The sequence below is a fragment of the Dipteris shenzhenensis genome, chromosome 16, assembly GCF_047967505.1.
Source record: "Dipteris shenzhenensis isolate YYH24624 ecotype China chromosome 16, Dip_SZ_1.0, whole genome shotgun sequence".
In the NCBI taxonomy this organism is placed as follows: Eukaryota; Viridiplantae; Streptophyta; class Polypodiopsida; order Gleicheniales; family Dipteridaceae; genus Dipteris; species Dipteris shenzhenensis.
The window spans coordinates 5,088,296-5,109,544 of NC_141611.1; the positions used below are offsets into that span (position 1 = coordinate 5,088,296).

At 45.3% G+C, this 21,249-nt stretch overlaps 1 protein-coding gene across 4 annotated transcripts in view; it reads left to right on the forward strand.

The window, feature by feature from the left end:
* The window catches only part of LOC147892445 (transglycosylase), a 141,060-nt gene that overhangs the window by 103,177 nt on the left and 16,634 nt on the right, over nt 1–21,249 (forward strand). For all 4 annotated transcript variants that reach the window (XM_087387759.1, XM_087387760.1, XM_087387757.1 and 1 more), the window contains one exon: nt 7,341–7,450. In XM_087387759.1, the coding sequence (XP_087243885.1) occupies nt 7,341–7,450 (110 nt within the window). The remainder of the gene's footprint in view (nt 1–7,340; nt 7,451–21,249) is intronic.

The window sequence follows — 21,249 nt, forward strand, 5'->3', positions numbered from 1 at the left end:
TTGGTGTACTTAGTAGGTTCTCAAATCAACCTCGAGAGAACCATTGGAAAGCAGGGATGCGTGTGCTAAAGTACGTGAAAGGTACACTGGAGTATGGCATTACCTACAGAGCAGGGAAGACCTTGGCGGGTTACTGTGACTCAGATTGGGCGGGAGATTGTGATTCTAGAAAGTCAGTTTCTGGATATTGTTTCTCACTTGGTTCAGGAGTGTTCTCTTGGATTAGCAAGAAGCAACCAACAGTGGCACTATCTTCGACGGAAGCTGAGTACAAGGCAGCATGCATTGCTGCTTGTGAAGCAGTTTGGCTAAGGAGGATCCTGCAAGACATAGGAGTTCCAATCGAAGATGCGACGGTTCTGAAATGCGACAATCAGAGTTGCATGGCCATTGCAAAGAATCCTGTGTTCCATGCTCGTACAAAGCACATAGAGATCCAGTATCACTACGTACGAGAGCTCATCGAGGATGGAGTCATAGAGCTGGAGTATTGTCCCACAGAGGATAATTGCGCAGACATCTTCACGAAGGCTCTTGGGAGTGATTTATTGTTGCGGCATCTACATCGACTCGGCATTGGTCCGATCACATAGTTCATCTTCAGGTGAACATTGAGGGGGGGTGTTAGAGTTAGCTCAAATGTCCACCTCTCATGTAACCCACCAATATTCTGTGTACCCAATGTTGTAAGGCCCCCATATGAGGAGAAGCCATGATGGGTATCAGATATTGGGAGGGATCCCCAGTTTAGACACTGGAAGGGGTCTTAGAGTAGACCAGATGGTTATGAGACGGCTTAGGAGCCAAGAGTAGATACCCGTCTGCACAAAGGGGGGGTTCGGGGGGGCGATAGCCCCCCCGATAGCAGGGGGTCCGGGGGGCGCAGGCCCCCGGTGGGGGTCTGGGGGCAAAGCCCCCAGCGGCAGGGTCCGGGGGCTGCCGGTAGCCCCAGGCCCGACGGTATGACCTATGCGCGATCCTTCATCTGCCCGACGGCATGTTTTCTGAAGGGTCGGTTGGTCTTCCAGGCCGACTGTCTATTAGGCCGACTGCCTATTACAGGGCCGACCGTCAACCACTTACACTATATAAGTGGCCACCCCCTATCATCAGATTACCAGTTCTTCACGCTCATAGTCCTCCGTCCAGCATCTGTCTAGATCACCATCGAAGCTCTGTCTGTAGAGCGCACGGGTGGACAGCCAACCATCAGTTGTATCAGCAGTTTGATATATCAGAATTTTTGTATTCTCTCCAGCTTTCCATCGTGTACTTGCGTTTTGTTGTTATCTTCCGCTGCGTACTATTTTCTTACAACTCCTTCCCCAAACATCCTACCACTCTGATCATCTGCCAGTGAATCCCATTAAGACTCCTATCCATCTCGGGGTCTCTCTCAGTGAGTGTCTGGAGTAGGCCTCCAGGTCCTACACGGAAGAAGCCGAGGTGCGTGCTGCTGCGTTGCATCAACATCCTCAAGGGAACACCAGTACGGGAAAACTTTCCCAACAGTAGATTGTTTCTTGCTCAGCCAAGAAATGCAAGCTTTGCCAAAAAATAAACAATTACCACTTGTGGACTGCCTAGTATCATAGTCTCCAGACCGATTGGAGTCACTGTAAGCATGCATCTGCAATTCACCCCCCTCGGGAAACATCAGGCCATAAGACTTTGTGCCTTGTAAATAACGGAAGATGCGTTTTACAGCCTGCTAATGTGTTGTCTTTGGGCTGTGAATATACGTGCTCACCTGAGATATTGCATACTGAATATCGGGTCGTGTATTGCACAAATAAATGAGGCATCCAACAGCTTGGCTATAAAGTGTGGCATCCACTGATTCACCTGCATCATACATAGTAAGCTTCAGCCCTGGCTCGATGTGAGTGGCCATAGGCTTACAATCTTGCATGTTGAACCTATCCAAGAGCTTTTGCACATACTTGGATTGAGACATAACAATGCCACGCTTGTCTTGTATGAACTGGATCCCCAAATAGAAATGTAACATGCCCAAATCTGTCATGTCAAATTCAGCTTTCAATTCAGCCTTGAAATCTGCAATTATTTCCTCATTTGACCTTGTGAGCAGCATGTCATCTACATAAAGAATGATGACGAAAATATCCCTTCCATCCTTCTTCATGAAGAGGGTGCTTTCTGTGGGACTATTGTGTAACCCCTTACTGGTCAGGATCAATCTTGGCATACCATGCACGTGGGGCTTGTTTCAGCCTATATAAAACTTTATTCAGCTTGAAAACTTGAAGTGCATTGCTCTCTTCTTGCAAGTCCCCATTAAGGAAATCTGTTTTTATGTGCAACTGATGGACATTCCAAACAAAATTTGCAGCCATGGCAATAACTGACCTGATGGTGGTCATTCGGGATGTAGGAGCAAAAGTCTCCTCATAATCTATGCCCTTTTTTTGAGCATAGCCTTTGGCAACCAGCCGTGCCTTGTACCTTTCAATGGACCCATTTGGCTTCCTTCTCACTTTGAAACCCATTTGGTACCAATAGCATGTTACCTTGGTGGCAAATGCACAACATCCCAAGTCTGTTTTTTCTCAATGGACTGCAATTCATTGTGCATGGCATTCATCTAGTGCACATTATCCTTGGCTTCTTCAAAAGTGTGAGGTTCTTCTTCATCAAGAAGAGTACTTGCATAAGCTGTCTCAATAGAAAGAGCCCCCCCTGCGTGCCTTACGGCACTATGAGTCCTGCCAGGCAAAGGTGCCTCAAGTCTACTCTCTCTAAGAGTCTGTAGCAACCAATTCAGAACTGTTTTGGCTGCATGTATCTCTTGAATCTCTTGCCTGACAAGTTCATCCACTGCCTGTGGAGGAACAAATCAGCATGTGGCTGAATTGGGGCATGTGGAGGAGCAGGTGGAGGTTGCTGTAAATTCTGATTTTCAGCATGAGCCTCAGGTGGGGAACCAAAAGCTATAGGAAGCATCCCCTCAAAAACATCAACTGAAGAAGCTGAAATGGTGAATTCAGCATGTGTATGAGCTGAATTCTCTGAAAAAATAACATCTTTACTTACAAAAATCTTGCGTGTGGCAGGATTGTAGAGACGATAGCCTTTGCTTTGTGTACTATACCCAACAAAGATACACTTTAGTGCCTTATCCGACAACTTATGTCGAAACTCCATAGGCACATGGGCATATGCAACACATCCAAAAACATGAAAGTGATCCACTGAAGGCTTCCTCCCATGCCAAGCCTCATAGGGAGTGATTGTCGTCAAAGCCTTTGTGGGAGCTTGATTCAAAACATAATTGGCACACATGAGGCCTTCTAGCCAAAATCTGTGAGGCAACTTGCTTGTGAGCATGCATCTATCTATCTCCATGAGAGTTCGATTTTTCTGCTCAGCTTTGCCATTTTGCTGAGGGGTAAGCCTCACTGTAAGCTGATGTGTGATGCCTTTCTCCTTCAAAAATGTCTCAAATTCATGAGACATATACTCCCCCCCTCTGTCAGTGCAAAGTATCTGCACCTTGACTCCTCTCTCATTTTCAACCATGGCCACAAAGTGTTTGAAATGCATAAACACATTTGATTTTTTCTTCAAGTCATAGACCCAAGTATAATTTGTGTAGTCATCTATGAATGTAACATAATACAGATAACCACCAAAAGCAGGTGTCCTTATGGGACCGTAGATATCACTATGTATGAGCTGTAATTTGCGAGTAGCTCGTACTGCACCGTCCTTTTTAAAGGGAAATCTATGTATCTTACCAAGGAAGCATCCCTCACATGCATGAGGAGGTGACGACTCCAAAGGAGGCAATGCATCAACCATAGCATGCTTTTGAAGTGTCACCAAGCTGCCATAGCTCATGTGCCCATATTTGGCATGCCATAACTCCACATTCTGCATGGCAGCGGCAGGAGTGCTTACTGCAAGTGCAAGATCGGATCTTTTCTCATAAATATCACGCTGAAAAGACTCCGATACAAAGTGCGAGACAACATCAAAGCATAATCATTCTCTTTGTCTTGGACTGCACACTTAGCATCATCAAAGATAACCTGAAATCCTCGATTGAGAGAGGACACTGAAAGTAAATTCTTCTTTATACCAGGCACATAAAGAACATCAGCAATTCTGAAATCTATGCCATCCGTGGAGGTAAGTATAATGTCACCTACTTCACACATTGAATAAGAAGAATTGTTTGCACATGTCATCTTCTTTTTAGCGGGTGGTGCATGCAGAGATGCAAAAAGACTCTTCCTTGAGGTGATGTGCTTGGAGGCACCACTATCAAAATACCATGTGTTCAGTGTCTCATTGACATTGAAAGAGCATGCATCCTTCGAAGGGCTGCAAGTCAGGAAATCATACGAGTCATCCTCAAGAGTGGCTGTAGTATTTGGACCAGCCACTGGAAAAATCTGAAATGCAAGTTAAAAAGGCATAATCCTCCTCCATAAAGTTGTCTGTAACATCCCCTCCTTCATGTGCATGAGGAGCTGATGCATCTGAGACAGCCAAACCTGAATCCTTTTTCTTCTCCTTTGCAATTCTCTTCTTGCATTCACTAATGTAGTGACCCGGCTTCTTGCAGTAGTGACAAATGTTTTTCCTCTTTGGCTTCTCTACATCACCTTTAGCCTTATGAGAGGGCTGTCCGGAATCAACTTTATGCTGATGTGTGGGCTGATTTCGATGTTGCTTTTGCTGCCCTTTCCCTTTGGGCTTGAACTTTCAAAGCATGGCATGCTTGCCAGCCCATGTGGCCATGCTCTTTCTTGTTTTCTCTTCCTACAACAAGAGTCCTACTAACTCGTGAAAAGAAAGAGGATTGCTACCCCCCCTCAATGACAAATTCAGCGAGGTATGAAAACTGAGATAGGACTCGGGAAGAGAATTCAGAGTGGTGGTAATCATCTCTGAATCACGAATAGTCTCATATTCAGCAATTGTTCCCTCAAATTCTGAAGCTCGGTGAGGTGAGCATTCCTGGAATCACACTCATCCATGTGTGTATGAGATAGTTCTCTCTTCAGGAATGAGACTTGGGCATCATTTCTTGCTTCAAACATGCTCTCTAAAATATCCCAAGCTGCCTTTGAGGTCTTGCATGACCGAATGTGAGGAATGATAAACCTTTTGACAGAAAGGGATATGACTGAAAGAGCTTGTGCATCACGTGAATCCCACCTTTTTTGTTCTGCTGTGGGAGCCACCAAAGTAGCAACTGCTGCTCCTACCACTTGTCTTGCACCTTGACCTCTACCCCTGTCTCCACCTATAGGAGTGACAGGTGTAGCCACAGTTTCTGGCCTTGTCTCATCTCCATTGACATAATCCCATAGATGTCTGCCAACTAGAATGTTGCGCACCATAAAGCTCCACAAGGAGTAGTTGGTGCCATCCAACTTATCCTTCTGTATGAGGACTCCAAAGACCTCATTGGGATTGTTCTGAGCCATATCTGCCAGACAACTAAAAAATGTAGCAAACTAGACAAGTGAAATCCCTTCCTGGGATGTAAGATGCACAACTTAAGTCTGCAAAATATCTGCCCAAAATGACGATTGCTGTCACAGCCTATTAAAGGCTTAAAATGCACCAAAATGCTCTGCAAATGCACAAAATCTGCAAAATCTGCAATGTGACTCAATCTGAGTGCAAAACTGCTTGCAAAGCTCCCAAATTATCTGTCCCACTGCCAAATTGCGTCCAAAATGCAGAAGCCCCAAATTCCTGCAAGAAATTGCAACTCAAAGAGGGCAAATTGACCAAAAGCCCCAAATTTTGCAATCTTCTGTAAAAGCCCCAAAATTTGTCTGCAAGATTGCAAGCAAAACCAAAAACCCCCAAAGTTTTTGGAGCAGATTCTGCAACTTGATTGCAATGTCTGCAACAAATAAAATGCCCCAAATTTGCTTCCAAAATATTTGCCAAACAATGGCTATCTACAAAGTGCACCTGTAAGAATCACCTGCAAGGAAAACAACTGCACAAAGTACAGACGTTTGCAAGATGTATGGACGGTATTGCCTATACGGCAAAATCCGTACGGATGTACGGACGGGGTCTGCACTAATGGCGATTGATAGAAGCTGTACGGATGACGAGAGTTGTACGGATGGTGACTGTATGGCCGAGCTGCAGCTAGTGTTGCGTATGGACTCCACGTGTGGTACGGAGCTTCCATGTGCGGTATGGAGCTTTGAACGAGGACCATGGGTTGTACGGCAAGAGTTGCGCAGTACGGGATGGCGATTGAAATTTGTACAGCTGTACGGACTGTACAGGCGAGCTTGTGCGGAATGTTGTACGAAATGTTGTATGGACGACTAGCAGTAGGAGCACGAGTAGCGAATAGAAGGAGCTTGGGCTGGAGGTAGGAGCTCAATGAGGCTCTGATACCAAATGTTGAAAGTTGGAGCAAGAAGCAAGCAAGAGAGGAGAACGTTGAACCAGAATAGATAAGATTGAAGACAAAACCACACTAAGCCACTATTTGTGGTCAGGGGGAAAAACCTTTAGTGAGGGAAAAGTGCCCCTAACTCACTTATGGATTACATTGGTCACTGTATAGAATATGCCAATAGTTCTAACAGAATGCTACCTGGGAAAGTGTAAGCAAACTGCAAAAATAGATTCCTAATATTGTTGCCAAGGGCATCAACTCTTCTCAAGGGTGGGGAAATGGTACATCAATTAACGGCGTGGTCTAGCATTGCCCCAAGAGGAGTGCCTTGGGTTAGGAAGTTACGAAGTAGGATTATGGTCATTAGTTAGTTAGGTTAAGGTGACCCTAAGGCCTAGTAGTGCCTGGTTAGGACAGCTAGAAGAGTTAGTACTAGTCCTAGGTCTTAATTGCACCATGTTTCCTAAGTGGACTCATGCATATTTAGAAGGTGAACATTGGGCTTAGGGGTTGCAGCTGGTAATCTTGAAGGTTGTAGGAGTGTGGTCCTAGTAGAACTTCCAGGGGTGGCAGCTTGTACTCTTGGAGGTTGTAGGAGTGTGGTCCTAGTAGAACTGCCAGGGGTGGCAGCTTGTACTCTTGGAGGGTCTAGGTGTGTCATCCTCGCAGAACTGCCATGGTGGGTTGTGAGACTTTTTGAACGTTTTGTCATGTTGCCTACACTAGGCATTGTAATAGTTGTCATCATGAATCTGTTTGCAAAAACAGTCTTGCTGATGCGGTCATCATTATGATATTTGTATATGGTGCTTCGTATGCTTAGCAGATGTGCCTCACAATTGTTAATTGCATAGTAGCAATTGAATCCCACAAATTGGTTAAGAGGAATGTGAATAATTGGATAGTAAGCTGAACTGGCTTTATTGATTCACAGGGAATGCTCTGTGCAGTGGCTGAAATTTGCAGCAAGCGCCTTTTATATGGATTGGACTTTCCTAATGGAATATTGCACATAGCTCTTCGAACAGCTCAATGGTTGTATGAGTGAGTATTGATTGTCTGCCATAATATGTGCATAATTTGTGTGAGCTGGCATTGCTGGTATCATTCCTAGGTGTGCCTGCTTTTGTTTAAGATTTTGCGGCTTGAAGTCTTGCTGTATTTATGTGCTAACCACCCTTTTTATAAGGGTAACTTATTGCTGCTATTGAGATGAGAAATTAGAAGCATGTACGTATAGGTTCAGTGCCCATTTCTTCAATGAAAATGCATCAAGCTAGAATGTACTACAAGATCCGAATGATCCACATACCCATTAACCGTGGGAATTCACAAACCATTTCATATCTCAAAATGCATGCCGAACGTAGAAACGGATTTCTGATGCATTCCCAATTTGTTACACCACTGAAAAGATTTTGGAACAATTGTGAGCATGAAAATAGATACATGGGGCAATGATGGGAGCAACAAATGTGGGATTCATGATAAACCTCTAAGCAATCATTTACTCTTTGTTTTAAGCAAACCAAGAGTCAAAACTAATAGCATATTGAAATATATCTTGAGAGAATCACAAACCAACGATTTTCCTTGTCTCGATTTACACTTTGGTCGAAGAATGTTCACCTGTATCCAAGTGCTTGAACACTCATTGGTCAATAACCTTATGTGGTAATTTACATTCTCTCAGGTCAGTGTATCACCCATAGTTGGTTCCGTACTCGTATGGTTGGCTGAACCATACGCGTATGAAATAATTACTCCGTATGCGTATGGTACGGCCAATCATACTTGGCTTTTTTTGGGGGAAAAAACAGTGTTCCCAAACCTGTATGAAAACATTTTTAAAATCAATTTCCACTTTAAAATTAATACAAGTTCGAAGTTGAAAGTGTTGTAGCTCTATGCCAATTAATTGTGTACAATGTATATTTTCCCTTTTTTTTTGGGGGTAAAATTAGAGTCGCGTATGATTCAGCCCCAGGAGATGATCCATACTCAAATCAACTCCATACCGGTATGTCGTATGCATATGGTAACGTATGGAAAAAACTATGGTATCACCTCAAGCAGACTAAAACATTGTGAATTGATTGTAGCATGTTTGCAAAATCTGTTTCCTGGAGGCTCCTGAATCGTGCTCAGTAACGAAGGCCTTGTTTGCAAGGAGGATATCATGTATTCACTTATTCGATTCCTAATGGTCACAGCATCAAGGAGACTAACATGTTGTGAATCTATTATAACAGGATTGCAAAATCTGTAATCTTGGACAGTGGGCAGCAGAGTAGGTCCCTGAATTGCACTGACTTTAGTCACCCAGTAGTGAAGGCTTGGTTTGCAAGGATGATAGCACATGTTTGCTTATTGGATTTTTAATAACTTGGAAGGCCGTTGGGAAAGATATTCTTCAAATCATCACACTTGTATCATAATAACATTTCATTTTGTACTTCAGTCTAATTCTGATGCTCGATCTTCATCTCTTTAGTTTGTGACACCTTAACATTGACATGGAGCATGGATCAATTTGCATCACCCCCTCAAGGGGAAACTTCTTTGTTAAATCGGTAAGGTAGGGGAGAGTTTCAAGTTGCAGTTCACAAATTAATCTCTGACCAGGGTATTTCCAAATACTTGGGGTACATACCTTGGGCTACAGTCACGGTTGTTTTTAATTTGGATCTTGCATTAAATTTGGTCCTCCAGATACTGCATCTGACAAGCAAGTAGCTATTGCAACTTTCCTGTTTAATTCACATCTGCATGTTCTAATGCATGGAGCTTAATATAATAATGAAAGTGATGAAATATATCTTGAAATGTCTCTCCAATAGGCATTCTTTTGTAACTTTGCATCTTAAGTGAGTGGTTGCTGTATCAAGGATAACATTTTCAAGGGAATGTGAAACTATTATACAATGTAATTATTTTGCAAAGTTATTTACACTTGTTGCTTAGTTGACTAGTTTTACTTTTGTCAGGTTTATCAGGAAGCCTTTTCCCTTTGCCTATTTCACTCCATTCAGAATGGAAATCGGAAGACGAGGAAAAATTCCTTTGTTGTCTTGGCCAGGGAAAATTCATTTTAAAGCAATTCTTTGGCTAAATGATAGAATCTAAAACTAGCTGATAAAGCGTGTAGCTCAAGGCATCATAAATTGATCACAATTTGGAAAGACGGACCAGTGGTATGCAAAGATTTTATACTTGTGCCTGCCTTTTATATGTATAAGTCTGATATCTCACTTGGTGACTGTGCCACAATGCGAACCATGTGGGATCATTATAGCTCCCTTTGTCCACAGAATCTTTGCCCTCCCAACCAATAGCAAACTTGTATTATCTATACAAACTTGTATTATCTATACTGTTCAAAAGATCAGCCCAAAAGGACTCATCCATCGTGCTTTCAAACTGTATTAGGAGTGGCCGATTTTTGTGTGGGTATTTTTGTATTCTCCTAGCTTCTCGACATAGGTAGAAGAGACATCCCACCTTGACAAATTTGCATTAAACAATCCCGCCTCTACTTGTACTCCAAGATAGTCCGAGCCAAATATCCATGTCCTTGTCCAACTTATTGCATTGAGATTGGTCAAGCGACTTCATCGTAGGAGTGAGATCCTCCAAAACCTCCGTAAGAATGTATGTAAGAAAGAAAGTCTATTAACGTTCATGGGAGACGAACAGGTCTACGAGACAGCAAAAAAAACGAGTGTTCAAGAAGGGCATATAATTTTGGACTTTAGAACAACAAAATTCTGAATTTGTACGATTAGATATATTTAGTTTTACAAAGGCATATGTATATATAAACATCCGTTCAGGGAGGGCATAAGGCAGCTCCCAAGGAGTGCATAAAGCTACTCCGAATTATTGTAGGTACCTACGTTGTAGTCTGAAAAAGTAAGACGATAGATGGTCTTATATCAGTTTAAGGCTGAGAGTCTTTTGGTTTTGACAAATAAATTTAAAAAAACAGAGTGAGAGAGAAGTGTAAAGCTACTTCACAGTACCTAACAATAGCTTGCAACAAGAGCCTAGGTTCTACTCCACCTAAGCCTATAGGTACATGAGGAGAGAGAGAGAGAGCAACAGGCTGGGTTCTACTTCACCTAAGCCTAAGGTACATAAGAGAGAGAGAGAGAGAAAGAAAGAAAGAAAGAAAGAAATATTAACGTCCGTAGGAGGCCTTGCGGGCCTATGGGACAAAGTACGGAATCAAGTAACTCATACAGACCACTGTGGGCTGGGGCAAAGGGCTCGCTAAGGCCCTTGCTGAGTACTAAAATGCTATACTAGTACAAAATAGCAAAAAAGTAGCAAAATAGCATGAGTGTGGCATGGAAATATCAAGTGCTGAGAGCTAGAGTCCGAAGTGCATGAATCGGCTCCACGTATCTAGGGTCCATGGTGGCTCTCTGATGAGATGCAAAGAGCTCATGTATCTGCATCTGTTGTGTTGTCTCCCGTGGTGGTGGAGGGCGTGGTCTCCTCGATCTCTTTGGATCCGACGGGCTATGTCAAGACTCAAGGGTGACGCCTCACCTCGGTCAATCTCCCCTAAGGAGAGCTGAAATAGGTTGAACCTCGATCATGTGTGCTCTAGTCGCTTGTCGCGTCGTGTATGGTCTCTGTGTCCCTCATCCAGCAGTGCTTTGTCAGCTCTCTCTGTCACGATTTGTGATGTATTCCTTTCTCTATACCTTAGACTTATGGATGGTTTGATGAATGGACACTTGTGGAAGGGTATGCCCTTTCGACGGGACACTTCCTATGAGGCACAACCCTTCACAAGAGACATTCTATTGAAGAGACACTACCATTGTAATGTACCCTCTCATCAAGGGTCACTGTTATACACAAATCTATTCCTATTGCATATCATGGGAGCAGCACCAATACTTTCCTCCCAGCCAACCACATGAAGCGCAAACAAATAATTACAAACATAGATCCTTTAAGGGAAATGTCAACTGATTCTTCCGAGGTCATGCTACCTTGGCTAGAGCGTAACATTCCTTCCCTCTTCAGACATCAGCGTCCTCGATGATAAAATCTGGGAACACTCTCTGCAACTGGTATACGGATTCCCAGGTAGCTTCGGATAGAGGCTGACCATGCCATGCAACCAACACCATGGGTATCTTCTGATTTCGTATTTGCATTGTTCCTCGGTCCAGGATTCTTGTTGGTTTGCGCCTCGCATTATCCTCTATCTCGTGAAACAAAATCACGCCTTCGATTAGTGAGTCACCTGTATGTAAATTTCTTTAAGCGCGAAACATGAAAAACCGGGTGCACCTTACACCCCTGTGGCAATTCTAATTTATAGGCTACCTTGCCTATTCTTTTTAGAATTAACCACGGCCCACAGTATTGAGGTGATAACTTAGCACACTCTCCTGAAGTTAACAACTTCGAGTGCGAAGGAACTTTGAGAAAAACTTTTTCTCCTTCCTTAAATACTCTTATAGACCGGTTTTCATTCGCATACACCTTGGCTCTATCTATAGCCTGGCGGATATTAGCTCTCGCAAGTGCTAGCATCTCCCGCATTTGAACCACAAAGTTCGCGGCACTAGGCACTTTCTGAGGTACTCCAACTATAGTTGGATTTGATGGTCTATAACCATAGTTCAGCTCAAACAGACTGAACCCGGTAGAAGAATGTTTTCTATCATTGTAGGCAAACTCTAACAATGGCAACCACTTGTCCCACGTATGTTGCCTCAATGACACATATGCCCTCAGCATATCCTCTAAAGTCTGGTTGACTCTCTCCGTCTGACCATCCGTCTCAGGATGATCCCCACTACTCATTCCCAACTCAGCTCCTACTGCAATGCCACTTGCATCAGTTTCCAGGAACAACGGTTTCTGGGGATCAGTGTTAACACTGGTCCTGTGACCACAGCTTGTTTTATGGTGTTAAAACTTTCTTGTAGATTCTGTCCCCATATAAAAGGTACTTTATCTGAGGTCAGATCAGTCAATGGCGATACTATTTCGGAATATCCTTTGATATGCCTTCTATAAAACTGGACAAATCCCAAGAATGATCGCAACGCGGTCAGACTCTGAGGGATTGGCCAAGTTAGTATCGCAGCCACTTTCTTCGGATCCATTTCTTCCCCCTCTGGAGTAATTATGAATCCTAAATATTCAAGCCTAACCATACACAGTATAGTTTTCTTTTTATTTACATAAAGACTGGCTTTCCTCAAAGTACTGAACACTATTCTCAGGTGTTCACGATGCTCAGTAATACTCTTACTGAACACTAGAATATCGTCAATAAAATGTACTACAAACTTTCCGATATACGGACATAGTAAATCGTTCATAAGCATGACGAATGTCGCTGGAGCATTGGTAAGTCCAAAGGGCATTACCAAAAACTCATAATGACCAAACCTGCTTCTGAAAGCGTTTTATGCACATCCTCGGCTCTATCTGATGGTAGCCACACTTAAGATCTATCTTGCTGAAAATCACGGCTCCATGTAATGCATCTCGCAAATCATCAATCCGAGTCATCGGATACCTGTGCTTAACATTGATATTATTCAATGCTCTATGATCTATACAGAGGCGAAACGTATCATACTTTTTCTTCTTTAATATCACTGGCGAAGCAAAAGGTGAGAAACTTGGTTGAATCTGCCCCAACTTGAGGTATTCTTCCAGTTGTCTACGCACTTCCGCCTCTTCAGTAAAACTCATTCTATAGGGAGGTCTATTTACAGGTTCTGCCCCCGGGATCAGTTTAATCTTATGCTGAACATTCTGCTCTGGAGGTAATCCATAAGGTAGTTCATCCCTAAAACATTCAGAGAACTCCTCTGCTATAAGATTAGCCAGCTAGGCCATCTCACCACTTTGCGTAACATCAGTGCTAGCCGAAGAATCATCAACCGGCTCTACCGATGCTGTGCAAAGGAATAAAAACTCTTCTTGAGCTTTTCGGATTTCCATCACGGAAACCAACGGTCCCTGAGGTATATCTTTCTCACCTCGCAAGACATAAAGCACATAGCGTGTCTGCGCTTGGTCTAGCTCAATTGTAGCTGATCTGTGGCCTACCGCACAAGGGAATCTCTGTGTCCGGTGGATCCTGGAAATGCACCTGGTAACACTGTCTCTTTGGGTACCCTTCCCTTGTGTGAGTCGTGCTCTGGCGGCATGGGTCATCATGAAGACTAGTCCCATGAACACTACCCCCAGGTACGTGTAGGACTGCACTATCTCCACTGGCTCCCCTCGATAAGTGAAACTATGTCGACGTCAATGTCGATGAAGCACTGCTTGGGATGTGTTGAAGATCATAACCTCAGTTTTCCCAAGGTTGACTGTTAGGTCCTCTCTTTTCAGAACATCTCCAAGGCCTCCAAGTGTTTCTGCAATCCCTCGGTTGAGGATGAAATGAGGACTATGTCATCTGCATATAGTAGTATTTGTACCATCAAATTAGCCAAAAGGGAGCCTTCTCCTCCTAGGCGATCAACAAAGGATGTGATCTCATCATGTATAGCCCGAAGAGAGTATCCTCTCACGGTGCCTGAGTACCTCCTCAATGAAGCCTGCCAAGCATCTCTCAGTAGAAACGCCCTCCGATCTCATAGTAAATAGGACACCTGAAGATGAAGTGCTCCTCCGTCTCAACCTCTTGCATGTCACATAATGTGCATATGCGCCTCTCCCTAGGTAGGCGCTTTGCTCTGCCGCTCTTGATACGAAGTCTACGTGAAGAGACCTAAAATTGCCCAATAGAGATCCTCAGTGAGTGGGGTAAGTGGATCTGCGTGTATCATGGTGGGTCAATGAAACCCTCCTCTGTAATATGTAAGCAGTGATCTCTGTAGAAGCTAACCTTCATTGGGAGTTCGCTTGGTCCCAACGAGGTCTGAAATATGTGTAGCTGTAAGAGATCCTCACGGATTACTTGGCTGACCTCGTGTGATCGGAGGGGAGAAAACGGAGCGTCCATGCTGTATTGGGAGGGAGGGAGTCTATCCATGTGGAGCCTAGTTGCTCAAACCATCTCTTTGTGCGTGCGTATCAGCATGTTTGGTGATCTCCTGCTGAAAGTGCCATAGAGGAGGACAATGCTAGCCATGGTAGCCTGCTGTGCCCAGAAGTGTAATCCCCATACTCCCTGACTCGGTACAGACACGTGATGACTTGAAATGCATCATCTAGCTGTAATGGGGATGACCCAAACTAAGCCTGAATGATCTGGTGAGGAATGGATGGCTTACCATGAATCATCCGTGATAACATGAGAACCTGTAGCCGCTCCCCACCTGCCCCCCATCAAGGGCTGCCATACATCCCTGCTAGGCGGACCAAGGAGTCAAAAAGCAGCCCCTTGGTCTATGGATCCTGAAAGTGCGAGCGGAAGCACTGCCTCTCTAGTCTGGCCAATGGAACGTATCCTTTGCCCAAGCTAGCCTGCATCGCGGGTCTCATAGTGAAGATGGGTCCGGAGAAGACAGCACCAAGATACGTGTATGATGAAACTATCTCAACATGTGACCCATTAAACGTGAACTGCTCCTGGCACATGATGGCTAGAGATGTATTGAAGATCATAACCTTGGTTTTACCTAGGTTGACCTTCAAATCATGAGACTCACAAAAGGACTGTAGTGCGTCAAGGTGTCTCTGGAGCCCCTCTGCTGAGGAAGACAATAGAGACACGTCATCTGCATAAAGCAATATCCGGATCAGCGTGCCAACAAGAGAGCAACCATCCCCCCCTGTGTCTGCATCACTGTCTTGAGCTTGTCTATATAGAGGCCAAACAGGAAAGGACACCCTTGTTTTACCCCAATAGTGCCCATGATCTCGTCTGTCCACCCAGATCCTGCCCGGACTCTACCTGAGACTCTCTCATAAAGTGCCATGACAGCCCAAATGATCTCCTGGTCGTTACCCAAACCGTATAGGTGCCGCATGAGGTGGGCTGTCAGAACCGTGTCAAATGCCTTGCAGAAATCCACAAAGCAACAGTAAACCCTTTGCTTTCGTGCCCTCGCCTCCTCGATGATACACCTGAGCGTAAGAATGTGATCCATGGTTTCATGATCACGCCGGAATCCAGCCTGTCCTGGTGAGTCCTTGACACTCCGCAAATTTGCTGACCTCGGAATCAAGCACTGATGCAGAAATCTTGGACATGACATGTCCAATCATAATGGTCCTGTAATTCTCCGGGTTCATGGGATCCCTTGCCTTATGGATGGGTGAAATAGTGTTAATAGTCCAGGTACATGGAAACCCCAAATAGACAGCTTCATTGAAGAGCTTTGCTAGGGTGGAAGGAAATGACACTCAAATGAAGACATAATGGTAAGGCTCATATTCATTCATCAAGTATGCAATGACAAGTGAAGTACAAGCCTTTATAGGCTATACACACACATACTAGCACCAAGTGCATATGGGATAACTCCCATGGTGACACGTGGCACTCACACATCAACCCACTACTAGATCTTTAGTACAACACACTAACACAGAACATCTCACACACTCTTTGACTATGATATGCCCAACACCCCCCTTTAGAGCAAAGAGTGTGAGATCAAACATGTAAGGAGTAGACCAATTCCCCCTCGACTGTAATATTGCAAAGAGCAAGTCCAACTATCCAACACCTCCTGTTTGATAGTGACAGCTTACGACTGGCAAGGGTAGACCATCACTCGTCACCCCCCGTTACTCTGAACTGGGTGGTCAATGCAATCATACCAAAGCAAAAAACCATACAATCATTTTTGGGTGACAACCCAAGGTAGAGTACCTCTTATTGACTCCAATTTTTAGAGGGACAACTCAAGGCTGAGAACTTTTATTGACTCAACACAAAAACACATAGCATCACTGAACATCATCCATCACCTCAGAGATTGATAGATCATGCAATATAGCAGATAAAGCTTGCTGCTCAGGTCCAATAGATGTGGCGTAAATGTTCTCGAGCTTGTCCAGTGTCTCCTTGGCTGAAGTAGTGAGGTCAAGATGATGAAGGAGATTGTTAGCCAGCCTCACACCAATAAGCGCTAGTTCTTTGTCATTCTGTTCATCCCTAGCTGAGAGTTGTGCTGATGGGTCTTCACCACGAGGACAAGGCTCCATAATAGCAAACTGAGGTAACAAATTACACAGCACCAGATGAAGAACCAGCAAGCTGAAATGAATAACCAGCAATTAGAGGGGCTGGTTTAGGGCTCTAAAATGGATCAGCAGCCTTCACAAATGCAAGACGGTTGTAAGAAATGCTTGAATAAAAGTGTCCAGCAGCTGGTCGATGACCTTGGAGGCTCCAAAATGCAATCCCTGATGCAAACACGGCAAGAAAATGATTCGAAATGCAGAACTGAACCAGAAGAGGAGCTGTTGAGGTCGTTATAACTGTTTGAAGTGCTGTAGCAGGTGTGTAGGTGTTCCAAAGTGCAACAGCGGGTCCAAAATGTACAAGGCGGCTCCCTAGAACAGTTACAAAATGCTACAGCAGGGCACCAATCTGAAAATCGGCTGCTGTAGGTGTGCTAGAGGCCAGAAACAGCTCCGAAATGTTTGTTAAAGGCGGCTATGCAGCAACACCACACGAGATGCAGATTTTGGCGATGAAATGCTTCAAAACGTGCTTGAGGAGGCACAGGTGCAGACTCGTCTTGAAGGAAGTGCTAACCAGCAAGTAATGAAGGAGTCAAGGGCCTAACTACAGCTCCAATAGGGCTTGAATAAAGGCGGCAATGAAGGCAGGCTGTGGATTGGCAGAGAGGGATGCAAATGGCTGCAAGAAGAGGTAGCTAGAGGCAGAAATGAGGCGGCTAAAGAAAGAGAGCTGAGCAGAGTTAGGGTTAGGGCAGGAAGATGATGACATGGTAGGGCGGCAGGGGAGGACTGACATGCTCTGATACCATGCTAGAAACATGGTGTGTATGTGTGTGTGTGTGTGTGTGTGTGTGTGTGAGAGAGAGAGAGAGAGAGAGAGAGAGAGAGAGAGGCTAGGGTGGAAGGAAATGATACTCTAATGAAGACATAATGGAAAGGCTGATATTCATTCATCAAGTATGAAATGACAAGCCTTTATAGGCTACACACACACATATATGGGATAAGTCCCATGGTGACACGTGGCACTCACACATCTACTTACTACTAGATCTCTAATACAACACACTAACACAACACATCTCACACACTCTTTGGCTTTGATATCTCCAACATGTCTCTGTATAAAAGACTGTGTCTTGACCTGTAAATGACTCTAAGTTCCCTGGTTCTGACCATAAGGTACCATTACAGTTCTAGATAGTGTAGTTAGGATCTCGGTATCCTGAGTCTCATAGACCCTGTCCCCCTAGGTGGGAGGAGGAGTGGGTCCTCTACGAGGTCCAGTGAGTAGTCTCCGATCTCATACCACTACCCACTTTTCGTCTTTGCGGGCCAAATCCCGCTACTGTATAAGAGGACGCGTCTCCTCAACCTACAAAGGTGTCAAATCCTCATCCATGGAGATTGACGGGTGGTCCCGTAAAACCAATCTATGACATAATGCTGCCAGTCGGGTCTGAGCGTCATGAAATCGTATAATGAGGGGCTGCTCACGAATGGGGTCTCTCCCCATTCGTTGAGTTCTGTCAATCGCGTGCTTTGTGATCCCCAGAGTATTTGCCGCAAATGTGATCGCATCATCCATCGATGTAGTTGTTGTGCGGGTGATACCAGGAACTCTAATGTTGAGGGCTGTACTAGCTCTTTGTCCACTACTGGTGTACTCCTTGGAGATGTGAAATGTCTTGCCGTAGCCCTTGAATGAGCCCAGCTTGCTCTTGTATAATCCGGGCTTTTGCTCTTGGGCAAAGCGGTCGTGCTCCTGTGCGAAACGGGCGAGCTCCACCTTGCGAGCTCGAACACTATGCACCTCAATGAGAAGAGACTCCCAAGCATCCGGTGGTTCGGCTCAGGGAAACTCCGGTCTCGGAGGTATTTGAAATTGAAAGGGACGAGGTATGAATGTAGAGGGATGAGGTTGGATATTCGGTGGTGTGAGTTATGTGAGATATGAGGATGACTGAGGTAGGGGCGAGGTGATACTAGTTGGAAGCGGGAGGGGTGGCTGACTGAGAGGAAGGGGTGAGAGGAAAGATGAAGAACATTGTGGTCGAGTGTATGTATGTCGAGGTCTCCAATGCGGAATCGACCCCATGTAAGCTGTTGTGGATGTCTTATTTGCTGCCTTATGTATTTCTGTGCTGTCAACTTGAAGACCACTTGGATTGCTGTGTTTATTCATGTCCTCAATGGTGAGCTACTTTTTGAGTTTATCCTTCTCCTTATCTCCTTATCTCCTTTATCTCCTTTGGCCCATGTCTCTCGCTCTTTTCCGCTCCTTTTTTGGATTCAAACTAGACGAAATCTATTGGAGAGTGAAGGGTGTACACCCTTTCTTATTCTCCATATGTTAGTGATTGTTGGACTGAAGAGTGCTCCCAATATCCACGCAGGTCAAGAATGCTAGACGAGGTTTCTCTTTGAGAATGGATCTGCATTAGCAATCAAGGCAACCCGCATTGGGCCTGGGGGCTCGCAGCAGGAAGAGCGCCCCCCACACCCCACCCCCCAACCCAAGGCATCGCACAGCCGGGTCTGTGTGTTTGATGATAGGAGCCTAGCCTTGTGCTATGTATGGCTGAGGGGAGAGCCTCTGGCAGGATTGCAGAGGGGGTGATGGCGTGGAGACTTGAAGGCATGGCAGCATGGCAGGGCAAAGGAGGTGGGCATGGGCAGAGTAGTAGATGGAGGTTGGGGTAGGTTGGTGTGCTAACGAACCACCAAATGTGGTCGTGGAGGGCTGAGGCGGAACGACACTAACGTGGGGTGGACAATGGGCCAAGTAGGGTGAGGCTCATGGTAGGGTGAGGTGGGTGGGCAGTGTGAGATGGGTGAGCAGAGGGAGACGGGCTGAGGCGGGTGAGCAGAAGCGGGCTGAGGCAGGTGGTCAAAAAAGCGGGCTGAGGCGGGTGAATAGACGCGTGAGTAGAGGCGAGCTGAGGTGGGTGAGCAGTGGCGATCAGCACAGAGGGGCCGAACAGGATGAGGCTCACGGGTGAGCAGAGGCAGGTGGGCAGCGTGAGAGAAAGAAAGAAATATATAGTAACGTCTGTGGGAGGCCTCACGGGCCTATGGGACAAAGTGCAAAGTACACCAAAATGGGGAAAAAAACTCATACAAGCCACAAAGGGGGAGTAAAGGGCTCGCTAAGACACTTGCTTAGTACTATGCTGAAATAAAGAGCTCAATAGCTCAAGCAAAATCAATGAGCAGTGAAAATGTCTCGGATCTACGTCTGTCGGGCTGTCTCATGTTGTGGTGGCGGAGGGGGGTGTGGTCTCCTCAATCTCTGCACTTGTTGAGCTATGTCCAGAGTGACCCTTCTTCTCGGGTGGTCTCCTTTAAGGAAAGCTGTCATAGGTTGGACCTCAATAGAGTGTGCTCTGGTCACTCTCTGTGTCGCGGGTGGCATCTACAACCCTCTATCAGTAATCCAGACTGGCCGCATATCAGCTAGCTCCTCTTGCTCCACCCCATTGTTTCCTGAAGCTAGCTGCATAGAAATTTGTGACTCGCCACTGTGTCTGATCAGCCTCTATATCCTGTGGCTTGGTTGTCTTGTGCTGGTCTCCGATCTGTTGTATCAGGGTCTCCCTGTGTTGGCACATCTCAAACAGGTAGAGCCCAATGTAGACTTGGTCATGGAAGGGGATCCATCGTGATAGTGGGCCAAAGCCACTCCCATTCTGATAGAGACTGTGGTATCGCCCGTGGATCTCGTAGTAGGTTGGGTAGGCACAGAGAAAGTGCTCCTCTGTCTCAATCACTCCCAATGTGCATACCATGTAGATCGTTGCTCTCTGGGTATATGTGCCGCTCTCCGTGTCTCAATCCTCAACTGATGGGATGAAACCCGCATCTGTCCAATAGCGATCCTCAGTGCATGTGAGACTGCTATCCTTGAGATACTGGGGTTTGATGATGAATCCCTCCTGCGAGACGCTCAGGAAGTGGTCCACAGGCAGGTATTTATAGGAGGGGTAATGGGAGATAGATTTTAGATTTCCAGATCAGTCCGTTAGGGATGTCCTCTTACCCCCCTTCTTTTTTTTTTTGCAGCTGAGGCTATGAGCATTTTTCTTAGATCTTGAGCTGACATTCTTGGGGTCAGATTACCACTGAGACAGGAAGAGGACCTCATCGATTACAAGCTAGTGGATGACACTGCTATTTTCTTGGAGGCCTCCCCTCAGCCTCTCACCTCTTTCAGGACAGCCTTGGACTTGTTTTGTATGGCAGTAGGTGCTCCAGAACGCCTGCACCCAGGTTTAGATAGACGCCTGGTTTTGCTGGCCACGGCTTTTGTCAACGAATTTCTGCTGGCCATGGCTTGGTATGTTTGCACGTGTTGGTGTAGCTTTAGGGATTGCATCACTCAACTCATAAGGCCTATAAGGAATTTTTTATGGAGTGGGCTAGATCGCACAATAGACACTATGCCAATGTGGCTTGAGAGACCTTGATCCTTCCCACACAAGAGGGGGGTCTCAACATCATAGACCCAGCTTTGCAATGCAAGGTTTTGCTTTGCAAGTTTGTAGTTATTGGCCTTTTGCCTGGGAGGAGCTTTGAAAAAATTTCTTCATTCAGGACTTCAGACTTGCAGACCCTCCTCAGGTGGAGATTGGATTGATAGCATCAGATGGATTTTCACCTCAGCCCATCTTAGATCTCCGTCCCTCCTGCTTTTGGTTGCTATTCTAAAAGCT